Raw genomic sequence first — 13304 nt, forward strand, 5'->3', positions numbered from 1 at the left:
GCAACATGTCCAAGTAGGAATATCCAGTGACAGTGCTCTCGGTGAAGTGCTCTCGCACCTGAACTCACCATGTATGCGACTAGCGCTGACTATTGACAAATTACCAAACTGCGCTGTGGCAGCATACATGAAAAAATAACTTTCAGGGTTTCTCTTCAAAAAGATATCAATGCTAGCTGTACAATGTTTGGTTCTTGTGCAATAAATAATTGAAAGTGTTCCTGGACTTTATGTACACCCTGTATGTATATATTTTTTTCTATATCTGAGCAATAAGCCAAGGCTAGGTAGCAAAAATTTGTCAGTATAAAAATTGTTGCTAGTTAATCAGAAGTGTCTTCCAAATTATTTTTCTTAATACTTTTGTAGTCTTTTTTTCAGACATTCACCATTGTCCAAAATAACTTTAGGCACTACGTCATATTTTTTCTTATTTATTTGTCCTAATAATTCGGTTCATACTAGATTAGTTTGTTACTGACACACAAAAGTTATTTTTACATGTATCACATAGGTTCTTGTGAGCATCTGAGTGTGTGATCTTTTACATTATGTGAAATTCAGTTTGCCTTTTCTGCTCTGTATGGTAGATAAGAAAAACCTGTAAGAAACATTGACTACTGAGATGTTTTGATTCTTCATATTTGTTTAAATGCTACACTTGTGTGTGTGTGTGTGTGTGTGTGTGTGTGTGTGTGTGTGTGTCAAGGACCAAAAATGGCGTAATCACAGGGAGAGAGGTCCGGATTGTATGAAGGGTGGCCAAGAACCCCCCCATTTGAATTTCTGTAGGAGTGCTGCAACTGTGTTGGCCATTTGAGGCTTTGCATTGTCATGGAGCAGAATGACCCCACGGGTGAGATTGCCTGGTCGCTTGGAGAAGGGTGGTAAAGGTTTGTGAGTAATGCTGGGCATTCAGTGTTGTCCTGTGCTGCAGGAATTGAATCAGAAGGGGGTCATCTTGGTCAAAGAAGAACATCAGCATAACCTTTCCTCCACTCATGTGGATGGCATTGGCTTTTTTTGGTGGTGGTGACCCTGGATGCTTCCACTGGAGACTGTCATTTTGATTCTGGTTCGAAGTGATGACACCATGACTCATCTCCAGCCACCACTTATGCCGGGAATGCATTCCCTTCCCAAGCGTAGTGCTGCAGATGAGCAAGACAGTGGGCCATTTGACATGCTTCAGGTGTGGTTAAAGACTGTGGGGCACCCACTGGGCACACACAGTCATTCCTTCATGATGGTGTGAACACTTCTGATGCTCATTCTGACCATGGCAGCTATGGCTTTCACTGTCACTCGGCAGTCCTGGGTAATGAGTGCATCCACCAGCTGGACAATGTCATTGATAATGCAGTGTGGTGCTCCAGACCATGCATAATCGGCTAACGACACCCATCTTTCCCTGAAACGCTTGTGCCACACCTTGACCCTTACAAGGGACATGCAGTGTTCACTGTACGTTTGTGACATTTGTAGGGGAATGTCCATTCCTCCTACTCCTTCTGCTGTCAGAAAACAAACAACACCTCTTTGCTTTCCTATTGATGCCTCCATGTCACTATTTGCAATGCGACTGGCAGGGTTTCACAATTGATGCATGCTGCTGCTAGCTCTGTATTAGTCATGTGTCATGCACACATGCCCTCTAGCAACATACTGTGAACTTCCACACTCCGGTCGGAACCACACCTCGTTACACACGCCACGGTATTATCCTCCTGTCACCAGTTTGGGCATTCCAGACTCTGGCTCATTTCTTTTTGAACGCCCTTTATACATAGCAAAAGTGCACTAGACAGCCACACAGAGTGGCCACACAGTTTGAGGCGCCATGTCACGGATAGAGCGGACCCTCCCGCCAGAGGTTCGAGTACTCCCTTGGGCATGGGTATTTGTGTTGTTCTTAGCATAAGTTAGTTTAAGTAGTGTGTAAGTCTAGGGACCGATGACCTCAGCAGTTTGATCCCTTAGGAATTCACACACATTTGAACAGGCTTTTGTTTCACTAAACAGGTATAAATTTGTCATTTTATCACTGTATTTGTAAATCACAGAGCTAGAGATACCACATGATTTTTACACTTTGTCTCGCTGAATTTACTCCTTATTTGAAACTGTTGTTGCTTTGAAGCTATTTATTTTCCCCATGGACATATCAAGCTATGCAATGTGCTAGTTACTGTTGATTGTTTTGTAGTGTTGGTCGTTGTTTTTGCTCTGCAGACTTCGAGGCTGTAACTCCAGTTCCAATTTGAAAGATGCAGGTCAAAGAAGCTGACATTTTTTTCCACTAGACTGTCTATTGTGAACATTATTTCTCACAAACCTTTACCACCCTTCTCCAAGCGACCAGGCAATCTCACCCGTGGGGTCATTCTGCTCCATGACAATGCAAAGCCTCAAATGGCCAACACAGTTGCAGCACTCCTACAGAAATTCAAATGGGGGGGGGGGGGGGGGTTCTTGGCCACCCTTCATACAATCCGGACCTCTCTCCCTGTGATTACGCCATTCTCCATGTATTACTCTATTAACATTGATAGTTATGGGAACTACTTCCAGGTACTTTTATTCGTACATACCAGCATTGTGGTACCTGTGAACCTCTAACAATAAATTACTACTAATATGTTACGTATGCCATCTGTGATACACAAGGAGCCCATTACCATTCTGTGAGGCTGTGTTGTTACCATTGTTAAATAATGATAATGTAGAGTTAAATCAGGTGACTGTATTGATATCACAGTAATTACAGATGGTAATTATTGTGTTTTATTAAACTATTTTGAATAACAGTGATTCCTTGTACACTTAAAAATATAAACTAGGCATTGACAACAATGAGCAAATTAGATTTTCTAATTTTTTGTGGTTCCTTCATGGATTTTGCGTGTTCACATGTAAAGATGTTAAATATAATTTCATTATTCACTGAAAACTGGAATGAAGCAGAGTTTATGATCTACACTGATGAGAAAATGAAGTGTAAAAAAATTTTGTGAGTCACTTATCAGAGAATACAGCTTAGTACTTTGAAATAAACTTGTAAAACTGTCTGACTTGGCAGTGAAATTCAATTCTGAAAATGTGTTAGTCTTAGAATAACAGACAGAATAAAGAGGCTATTAACACAGTTTGCTCTCAATCAAGTAATCTTGAAATCTAGTTACAGGATTTTGAACATTTTCTTCATAATGAACAGAATTAAGAAAGGTACAATGCATACAAGATGAACAAATTGATTATTAGATACGGACGAACAGAAAGCAGAAGGAGAATGAAAAATTAAATTACTAGAGGAAAAGGATATGACATAAGAGCATGAGGCATGAATATGAAGAACAAAATGACAGAATTTTTGGGAGTAAACAAATTGGATCATAAGTGAGGAACAAAATCCAAGAGCATTATTACTACTTTCAAAATTATTTTAACTAAAACTAAGAGTGAAGTTTTCAGCTCAACTGATTAATAGTGTGTTTTTGAGTGTTCTGTCAAGTTGTTTCCATTTTATGCACAATATTTCATGGTCCCAGCCATCTCTTTCAGGTGCTGTGAGTTTTGCTCTTATAAATCCTATCAGTGTTTTAAGACTCTGGTGAATATGATCGCTGGTGAGATTTTAATAAATTGAGTGCTGGACCCCAAGCATTATTTAAATTGAAACAGTCATCCCTGTACAGTAGATTTTCTTACATCTTCGTTTCCATAGAAATGGTTGAAATGGCCCTGAGCACTATGGGACTTAACATCTGAGATCATCAGTCCTCTAGAACTTGGAACTACTTAAACCTAACTAACCTAAGGGCATCATACACATCCATGCCTGAGGCAGGATTCGAACCTGTAATCGTAGCAATCACGCAGTTCCGGACTGAAGCGCCCAGAACCGCTCGGCCACAGCGGCTGGCTCATTTCCATAGACTCCTTCATTACACTGCCATGGAAACATGGCATTTGCACTATTATACTTGTGTCGTCATATCTCATTTTGTGTTTATATTCAAGGCAGTGCTGATTTGCTTGGTTGTTTTCATCAGGTATGTCACTAGCATCTTTCATTGGTTGTTCTGATAGTCTTCTCCATGTATTACTCTATTAACATTGATAGTTATGGGAACTACTTCCAGGTACTTTTATTTGTACATACCAAGTAGCTATTCAGATAAAGCCACTGGTCTTTCCCTTACTCTATTCAGCTACTGTTTTTGTAAATTATTCAGCTACTGTTTTTGTTAATTCCTTTACACTGACCATTTGTCTAATTTTACATACAACACTGTAGCTCTGTATAGATCTCATGTTAAAACCTGTTGACAGCTTACATCCCAGAGTCAAAAATTCTGATACATTATAAGAGTGTTTAGTAAGGTACTCCTTTACTTTACTTTATTCCAGAATATTGAGAGATATCTAATTTTGTGCCTGATGTTTGCTGGGCATTAAATTTTGCACCAGAAACTAAAACTGAATTATAAACATAGATCTAGTTTATATGAAAGCTAATTTTACTTCTATTATGATGTTTGAATTTTACAATTCTTCCTAAATTCACTTTTGTTACTATCCATAAATAACATTAAGGAATAAATATATCAAAAGAAGAATAAAAAGATCCTTGAAGAGATTTCTGCAAGATGTTCATTTAACAGCCTTTGCAACATGTGACTTCCTGGGTGTTATTGTTGTAAGATGAAGTCTACAGTAAGAGCTGATTCTCATTCCAGAGTTATGCCCGGCCCTTTCATGCAATTTGATAAATTACATCACACACATTTTAAGTACGTATTGAATGCCATTCACAATGTGCCCATACATAAACAATCACTTCTACTATAATTCTCTGTAACATTCTGATTGTGAGTTTGTCAGTAAATACATAAGTTCCTTGATAGCCATGTATGATTTCATCTTTACCAATACATATTGTTTCTGGCTATTGAGTGTTTTGTGTTGGTTACTATGGGAGTTGGCACTGACACAAACAAGGAAGGAGAGAAGTTGCGAAGGTCAGTGGAAGGAATCCAAAATGGTCTGTACAAAACACTTTCAAATTAATGTGACACTTTATTTCTAAACAGAAAAGAACCATAACTTAACTCCTGTTATGAGGTGGATTGATATCCTTCCTGTGCTTCCTAATGCAAGTACTTTTATACACTATTACTACTCACAGAACGCAGGCTTAGTATCGTCTTCTTATTACACAGTACTGATGCTCTCGAAGTCTGTGACTGATATGCGCCAACCAGCGATGGGCGGTTGGTACATCTGCATTGACAGGCAGGCTGAACTCTGTCTTCCTGGAGGTGTGGTGCTGCCCGCTCTTTCCACTGGTGTGTGGGTCAGCATCTTCTTGATGCCATTCTGCACACTGTGCTGGTCAGTGTGCAGTCAATGCACAAAGTGGGTCCACACTCCAAATGGATAACTTGAAATTGAAAACCACATGTTTTTTGCTGGTACAGTATGTATTGCAGTTGTTATTCCTCCTCTCCCTTTACAGGTTGTAGAGATGACATACTAAGGTGCAATTTGGAAGTTTCATTACTGTAGAGGCCTCCTGACTCCCATAGCAAGTATAAGATATCCCTCCATTGTGACATCCTGTAGCTATCACGCCATTCCTCATACCCATACTCATACCAAAGAGTCCACCACTAAAAATTTGTGAGAACAAATGTCACATGAAGAAAAATCAAGCCTTGTTGAGTATTTTCATTCATCTCTGTCATAAGTTAATTGTTACTTGGGATCAGATAAGGCATTATATGCAGAAGAAATTGTATGAATTAGTCCCCTGCTTCTGTGTTACTGTTAGAAAAAAATCCCGTTTCCAATGGTATCTTCAAAACGAAGACTGAAGTCTCCATTAGTTGATGGAACTCAGTAAGGAGAAAGCTGTTGATGTAAAAACTTGCTCCAAATTGTGTTGTTACAAAATGAATATCAATGCCATATAAATATCTAGTCATTGTCTCCCAAAACTGACAACGTAGGTTTTAGAGTGATTTTAGAGTCCTGTCAGATGAGAAACCTCTACATAAACAACTAGGTGATTAGTTATATATATTATTAGCCAGCATTAAAGACAGGTCACTGAACACATGTGAGCTGTTATTTAAATTATATCATTTTTTAAGATGATTTTCTCTCCTTGCCATAAGTTTTCCAGTTTCATCCAGACTACTACTTCCCATTAAATTGGACAACAGTATTCAGGATTACCACTGATTTTCAGTAAAGCTTTATGCTGTACTCCTGTCATTAGTGCTCTGAAATTCTTGTTGGAATTATTAATCAGTTATGTTCCTCATTACTGCATCTTAAAACACACACATCTCTTAGTAAATAAATACAGGAAAACCTTTCTACAAAACAGAGTAACAGATGGTAAGAACACTAGATTTCAGCAGCAGAGGTTCCTTCTAATGGCAAGAGAGAGAGAGAGAGAGAGAGAGAGAGAGAGAGTTTTCTACCATTAGTTTTATCAGTCAAATCTAAATATTAAATGATACTAAGTAAATAAAACTTGTGCATGTAAACATCTCATACTCAATTGTTACAGCCTATGATAAATTTTATGTTCTTTTTCTGTTGCAGGAAACTGGGTCTTGACAGTTAACTCCATTGCCCACAAGAAGTTATCAATGTGGCTATACAAAACATTATCAAAAACAAACCCCACAATCTTGAACTCATTGGTAAATGACTCTGCTTTACAAAAATAAAGAGGCAAATTAATATGATAACATCTATGCAAAAAATATGGTATTTTATTTGAAATACTTATTCAAATAGCATCCACTGACAAAGCATGCCATCCATATGGACAGTGAAATGTGATGAGTAATGAATCTGAGCTGTATATGTGGCAAAAATGATACCGAACAGAAATGTCTCTACTAGGGAGACAAATATATAAAAGCACAAGTTCTTAAAATGAAGTTTCAGTCATTAAACAGTCTGAATTACCTCATATTGAGGTAATTTTCAGCAGCCATGTCAATTTTACCTGCATTTTTATAAATGCTTTCAGTCTGCTTAAGGTGCCTAATTTGCAAATGGAAATTAATAACTATACCACATTCTTAATTTGTATCTGTTAACGTATCTTATTGTAAACTATTTACCTGCCCACGCAAAGATAAATGCTCTTGTCATTCTGAAGATTCAGCATTTCACAAGGAAGTAAAAGTTCTTTTTTACTATTGAGTAATAAACTGAATTTCTATTATTCGGTCTCTATATAAAAGAATAATATAGCTATCTCCCTTTTTCCTTGTTTAGTTCAATTGATTGCAGTGCTCTAGAATTTCTTGTATTTATATCTCTATCCTGTAATCTCAGTAAACTACATTGGATTGTCAATAAACTGCATTATATCTTCCACTTTCCCTTATTTTCATTATCTGTGGTTCTTTCTATTATCAGTCTAGATCAGCATAATTTGAGACCTAAAATGAAATGGATTTTGGCCTAATGTTTCTCTCGTGCATGTATCATCAGCATATGAATGCTTTTGGTTTGAACTCCTGTATGTCACATCATCACTGAATGCTAAATAAAGATGTTATCTCATAAGAGAAAACAATCAGCTCTATTAGTGCCTACTCTTGAAAACAAATGCAGGATCTCGCAGTTCATCAAATCACCCAGAGCAATGATTTGTTTGTCAACTCCTTGCAGTGTTAACAAATCATATCAACCAAACCCAATTCAGTAAGACTGATTTGTGGATTAGGCAGCCTGAGACCAATAGTCCATCTCTCTTTATATCTATTTCTGCATTATTATCAAGAAAACATTACTCATTAAAATGTGACAGGAGCTGAAATTTCATCAGATGAACATAAACTTTGCCCATGAAACATATCAATGTAATTAATGTATCAGGAAAGATCAGGTAATTTTTTTGTAGGGTCATCATCATCATCATCATCGCTTTGCTTTGCATTTTACTTACATCACATAAACAATCTGCCTTATTCTGCTTACAAATGGGAACAACTTTCTGCCTTTCAATCTGAAATGAGTAATTCAAATGGCAATATAAAGTAGGTATTTAGTGGACCGTTTTAACCAGCTGATAAATGTAGCTTGCATTGCAATGTTACATCTTAAACTAAACCATTTATACAAGGCAGTTAATAACATTTATAATACAATGCTATGTGGTTATTTTTGTCTAAGATTGCAGGAGAGTAGTGCTGTTGTAGAAATGTACTAAAAATATTACTTAGACACTGAATATTAAAATATTAGGTATATTTTTAAATAAAATTATTTTCAAAGTTATACTAATTCAAAGCTAAAATAATACATTTAGAAGTATATACATTTAGTGGTTTTGCAAATTGTATGAATGACTTTGACACCAAAAGTCAATAGCTCATTGTAAAAAATTATATTATATATTAATTTTATGAGATGCTCAACTTAATATGTAGTCTTTAAAGAATATACTTAGTGTTACTACTAGTGGTAATGTGACTCTTTCTCAAGTAAGAGGAAGAAAATGGCTTCTTTGTCTGCTCTGGATATGAAGCAGCAATGATATCACGACATGTTTGGACTTCTTCACTTATGAGAAAATGTACTGAACTAAAAAAGACAACAATGTCTGAATCAGAGCATACATGGCACAGTTGTTCGCTATTTGCTGAAAGTCCTTTTGAAATTTATTTTTGTCCATTTGGATATAAACGCAATAAACAATTTGTGCCTCATCACCATGTGTACTGTGGCACCATGGTATCCAGTCTAGAAGCTGTATTTTATGTAATATATCCAGAAATTCTGTTTTTATTGTTACTATTATTATTTTATTATTAACAAGATTTCAATTCTTGCTGTACACATGGAGACAACTGGTTTATGTGAAGAACTGTCTTTTTGAGTACTCATGAGAGCACTAGTTGACCGTAAGGTTTTTTGTGAATCAATTAATAATACAATAAATTTTAAAAAATCTGTTTAACATTAATGGTTCTGTTATAATTGTTAAATGAACAAGCAATGAGCAGAACTTTCCAGATGCATTACCTATGGCTAGTATTTTTCCTGCTGCATGTACTGTATAACCTTGTTGAATACAATTGCATAAATAAAATACAGACTTTCTTTTGTCAAACATAAAAGTGCCAGAACACAATGTTCTTTTCAATATCTTATCCTTTTATTCCTTCCCTTAATTTGTTAGAATATTTTGTGTTTGAAAACGTCACCTATCTAGACAGGTGTTAGCACTGCAAACTCAAAAGCAACATTGGCACAAAAATGATTCCAGAAGTAAAAAGAAAAACTATTACAGACACACAAGCAACTCTTAAAATTTTAGTTTTGTAAAATAGAAATATGATGTACATATTTCAGGGAAGTCATGAATTTAAAAAAAAGGCCAGATTCTTGCATTTTACCTTAAACTGCTCATGGCTGTAGACAAAGTCAACAATGATATCTATTGCAGTGGTCCTTGACATGAATGCAAGGTGCACACAGAATAACTTGCCCACTCCCATGCAGGTATCACAGCAGGGGAACAGAAAATGGTAGAGGTGGCAATGGTTCCTTTGCAAACATCCACTGCCTTGTGGATTAGGTGCAGTTCAACAGCTGAAATCTATGGACAAATGCATATCTCACAGAACTTCTAAGCTACCATCTCTGACTCCTTTACTTGATCCATTTGATCAGTTGAGGTGCCTAGAAGCAAAGCCAGTAATCTCCACTTTGTAAAATTTTACAGTAGAAGCAAAAAACTGTATAGGTGTTCATAGACTAAAAGTTCATCCAGTTACTATGTGGGTATGTGGACTGACATTAGAAAAACACTTTCACATAACTTTTTTTTTTTTTCTTGAAGCAGCTGTGGTAATTGATAACAACACTTTTAATTTGGAGATTACAGTTTTTGCTTCTCTCACATGAATTTTGGACCTGAGCTGGGTTGGTAATAGAGCTCTGAAAGTGTATTTGAAGGCCTGAAATTAAAAATGGGTAACAAAGATTATTATTAAATTAACAATAAAGCCTATTCTCAAAGATTTATATTCCACTTTTCATTAGTTGAAGTTACAAAAGATCACAAGTTTTTCTACACATACAATTCTGAAGACTCCTCCATTAGTTCACATTCACATTACAATCTAGTAATAGCTACTACTGTAAATCTCTCAATAGAACCATAATTAACACAGTGCATGACAATGTAAGGTTTCACAACGTAAATGTAACAACATGGTTACAGTCTTACACTGCTGGCACAGGTCTGCAAATTGGTGACTTCACCATGTATCAGCCACGTGGGATTATCAGTTAGTCTCCTGACAACCTGTTCATCAACGTTATATAAATAAAATCCTCCTCCTGTCTGCCTCATTAGGGATGTTGGATGGATGGATGGATGTTGTCATCAATTAGCGGCTTGTAGAAATCCAGTTTTTTATTCTGATGCCAATTCTTAATTGAAGTGGTTGAATGAGTTTCTGAAGTGTCTTTGAGCAACATGGATGTCTCTTTTTGTTATATATTTAAAGCAGCCTATGCCAACCATGTAGAAACTCTCACCTCTTATGAGTAAATTGTGCTTGTGATTAATAGATATCTCGAGTATGAATCTCTTGCAGGAAGGAAACTGGAAATGCCAAGCTTACACAGTCTTCAAAAATTATCTTTTCTGCTTCAATTTTTTCTGTGCGAGGTACTGGCAGAAGTAAAGCTGTGAGTACCGGGCGTGAGTCGTGCTTCGGTGCTTCGGTAGCTCAGTTGGTAGAGCACTTGCCCGCGAAAGGCAAAGGTCCCGAGTTCGAGTCTCGGTCGGGCACACAGTTTTAATCTGCCAGGAAGTTTCATATCAGCGCACACTCCGCTGCAGAGTGAAAATCTCATTCTGGAAGTTTCAGTCTAGTAATAGCTACTACTGTAAATCTCTTAATAGAACCATAATTAACACAGTGCATGACAATGTAAGGTTTCACAACATAAATGTAACAACATGGTTACAGTCTTACACTGCTGGTACAGGTCTGCAAATTGGTGACTTCACTCCCTCAAATTCGTTCTAACCAGGCATGGCGTGATCGAGTATTAATGTCTGCAGTGGGCAGTATGTAGCAATATATGCTTTCCATATTACTGTGAGTATATGTTTCACCATCATGATGGATCTGTCCTCTTCATGGCAATTTATTATTTTACACTAAAATTTAATAAATTTATTTCATTTATGAAAACATTCAGCTACCACTTTTCTGTTATCTGATACTTGTCTCTGCCTGGTAAATGTAGTACAGCACAAATAATTTAGAAGTCTGCAAAATGTGCCTGCCAACAACCCAACAATTCACTGAGTTGTTATCTTTACTCTTAAATTATTTATATTCTGCCAGAACATCCACACCATATTTGTACAGCTTAAACTAGACTGTGTGTGTGTGTGTGTGTGTTGCTGACAAAGGCCTTAATGGGCGAAAGCTTTAATCATGTGAATCTTTTTATTGTGCCTATCACGACTCAGCATCTCCGCTATATGGTGAGTAGCAACTTTCCTTCTCTGGTATTGCTAGACAAACATTTAAATGAATACTCGACCTAAAGTACCTAATTTTTTTTCTCTTTTTATGAGGTATTTTGACTTTAACTTGTATAATGTGGATCATAATGATGCAATGCCTTTTTTAAATGACTGTGAAGTTGTGCACTGTGTATCAGCCACGTGGGATTATCAGTTAGTCTCCTGACAATCTGTTCATCAACGTTATATAAATAAAATCCTCCTCCTGCCTCCTCTTTCTTGGAATTTAGATGCCTTTGGCCATATTGAAGCTATCATTTCCACCTCCTTGTCTGCCTTCTCATCCTCTTTATTCTGTAACTCGAAATGCCAGTGGCTGCTGCATCCCCTCTAACACATTTTTAATAGTACTTTTACTTTTTCATTTGCCTCATCCAACATAAATGTAACGATATGGATTACAATCTTATGCTGCTGACAGAGGTCTGCAGATTGGGGATTTCACTGACTCATACTCACTCGAGTGCACTCTAATCAGGCATGACATGATCGAGTATGAATGTCTGGAGTGGACAGGCTACAGTCTCAGGCTAACTGGCCTGGTGCACTCACCACTCTACTGTTGGGACTACTGTAGTAGTTCTGTGTGTCCATGGCTCTGTGTGCCTGCAGGCTGGCATTGCTTCCAATATACTACCATCAAGTTAAGGGCCTACGCTCAGATCAATTTAGGTATACAGTAGACACACATTCCTGCATGGCAGCATCTAATTGCAGTGTCATTATGATCCATAAGAGGAAAAAGCTTGCTTTAAACACAATGAAAATTTGTGAAGTCAAGTTTGACAGAAAATGTAAGTAGCGACCAAGTTTTGTATGGTCAGTCTCATAATGAAAAATTACATTGCTGTCTTTTGTAATGAAATAAAACTTACACAAATAATTTTCTGCTAGCACTGCAATTACAGTGCATAATCAGGATCTCTAAAGATGATACATTGGCAAGTCTGCTTTGTCTGTCCAAAGTAAGGTTACCTGCCTCTTTAATATTTATTTCGCTAGCTTTGCTTGAGGCTGTAACAGAAAATACTCTTTTCACTAAAACAGCTAGCTTCGGAAAGAGACTATTGTTATCCTTCCACCATTCAAGGGGACCATCATTGTCATCCCCATCCATTTGTTAAACACAGATGAATCTAATCAGTGGATTGAGTATCATATAGCCCACAGTAATTATAGTGTGGGCAGGCTGGATGTGTAATCATACAACTTTGTCATCCGAAGTCACATGGCACCTTGTGAACAATCTCAGCACAAGCATAACAATGGAAGCACTTATGTTGCAAGCAAATCTGTAGTATGACTGTTTGTATACATACATGCGGCCAGTGACTGTATTTCATCTTTCTGGGATTTTAGAGGTGAAGTTGTTGACCTGTTGCGTGCAATGGATACTGAAAAATTTATTGGTTTAGTTTATGGATAAAGATGGTCATGGATCCAAAGTGACTGAAACTATCACTGTTAAGGGACTGTATGGTTGGAGGTTTCCACAGAAATTGACCTAATCAGTAAGTGTTTAATCGCAGTACTCCTTACATGGTGAATTATTAGGAGGAGGATTTTGAAATCGATTTTTATTTCACAGCAGCGCGTTGCAGAATCTGTATACAGCATAGAGGGATTAAAAATTATTTGCAGTATCTGGAACATGTCAACAAACAAAGCATTTATCATAACACTTAAAACTATTCCTCATTTTATATCATGTCACTTC

The 13304-nt window shown here is 37.0% G+C and overlaps 1 protein-coding gene across 1 annotated transcript in view; it reads left to right on the forward strand.

Moving 5' to 3' along the window:
• The window catches only part of LOC126203813 (CB1 cannabinoid receptor-interacting protein 1-like), an 871667-nt gene extending 862592 nt beyond the window's left edge, over positions 1–9075 (forward strand). Inside the window, exon 5 of the mRNA XM_049938181.1 lies at positions 6616–9075. Coding sequence (XP_049794138.1) covers positions 6616–6637 — 22 coding nt within the window. The 3' untranslated portion in view covers positions 6638–9075. The remainder of the gene's footprint in view (positions 1–6615) is intronic.
• The last annotated feature ends 4229 nt before the right edge of the window (positions 9076–13304 follow it).

This window comes from Schistocerca nitens, chromosome 9 (genome assembly GCF_023898315.1).
Source record: "Schistocerca nitens isolate TAMUIC-IGC-003100 chromosome 9, iqSchNite1.1, whole genome shotgun sequence".
NCBI classification, from domain to species: domain Eukaryota; kingdom Metazoa; phylum Arthropoda; class Insecta; order Orthoptera; family Acrididae; genus Schistocerca; species Schistocerca nitens.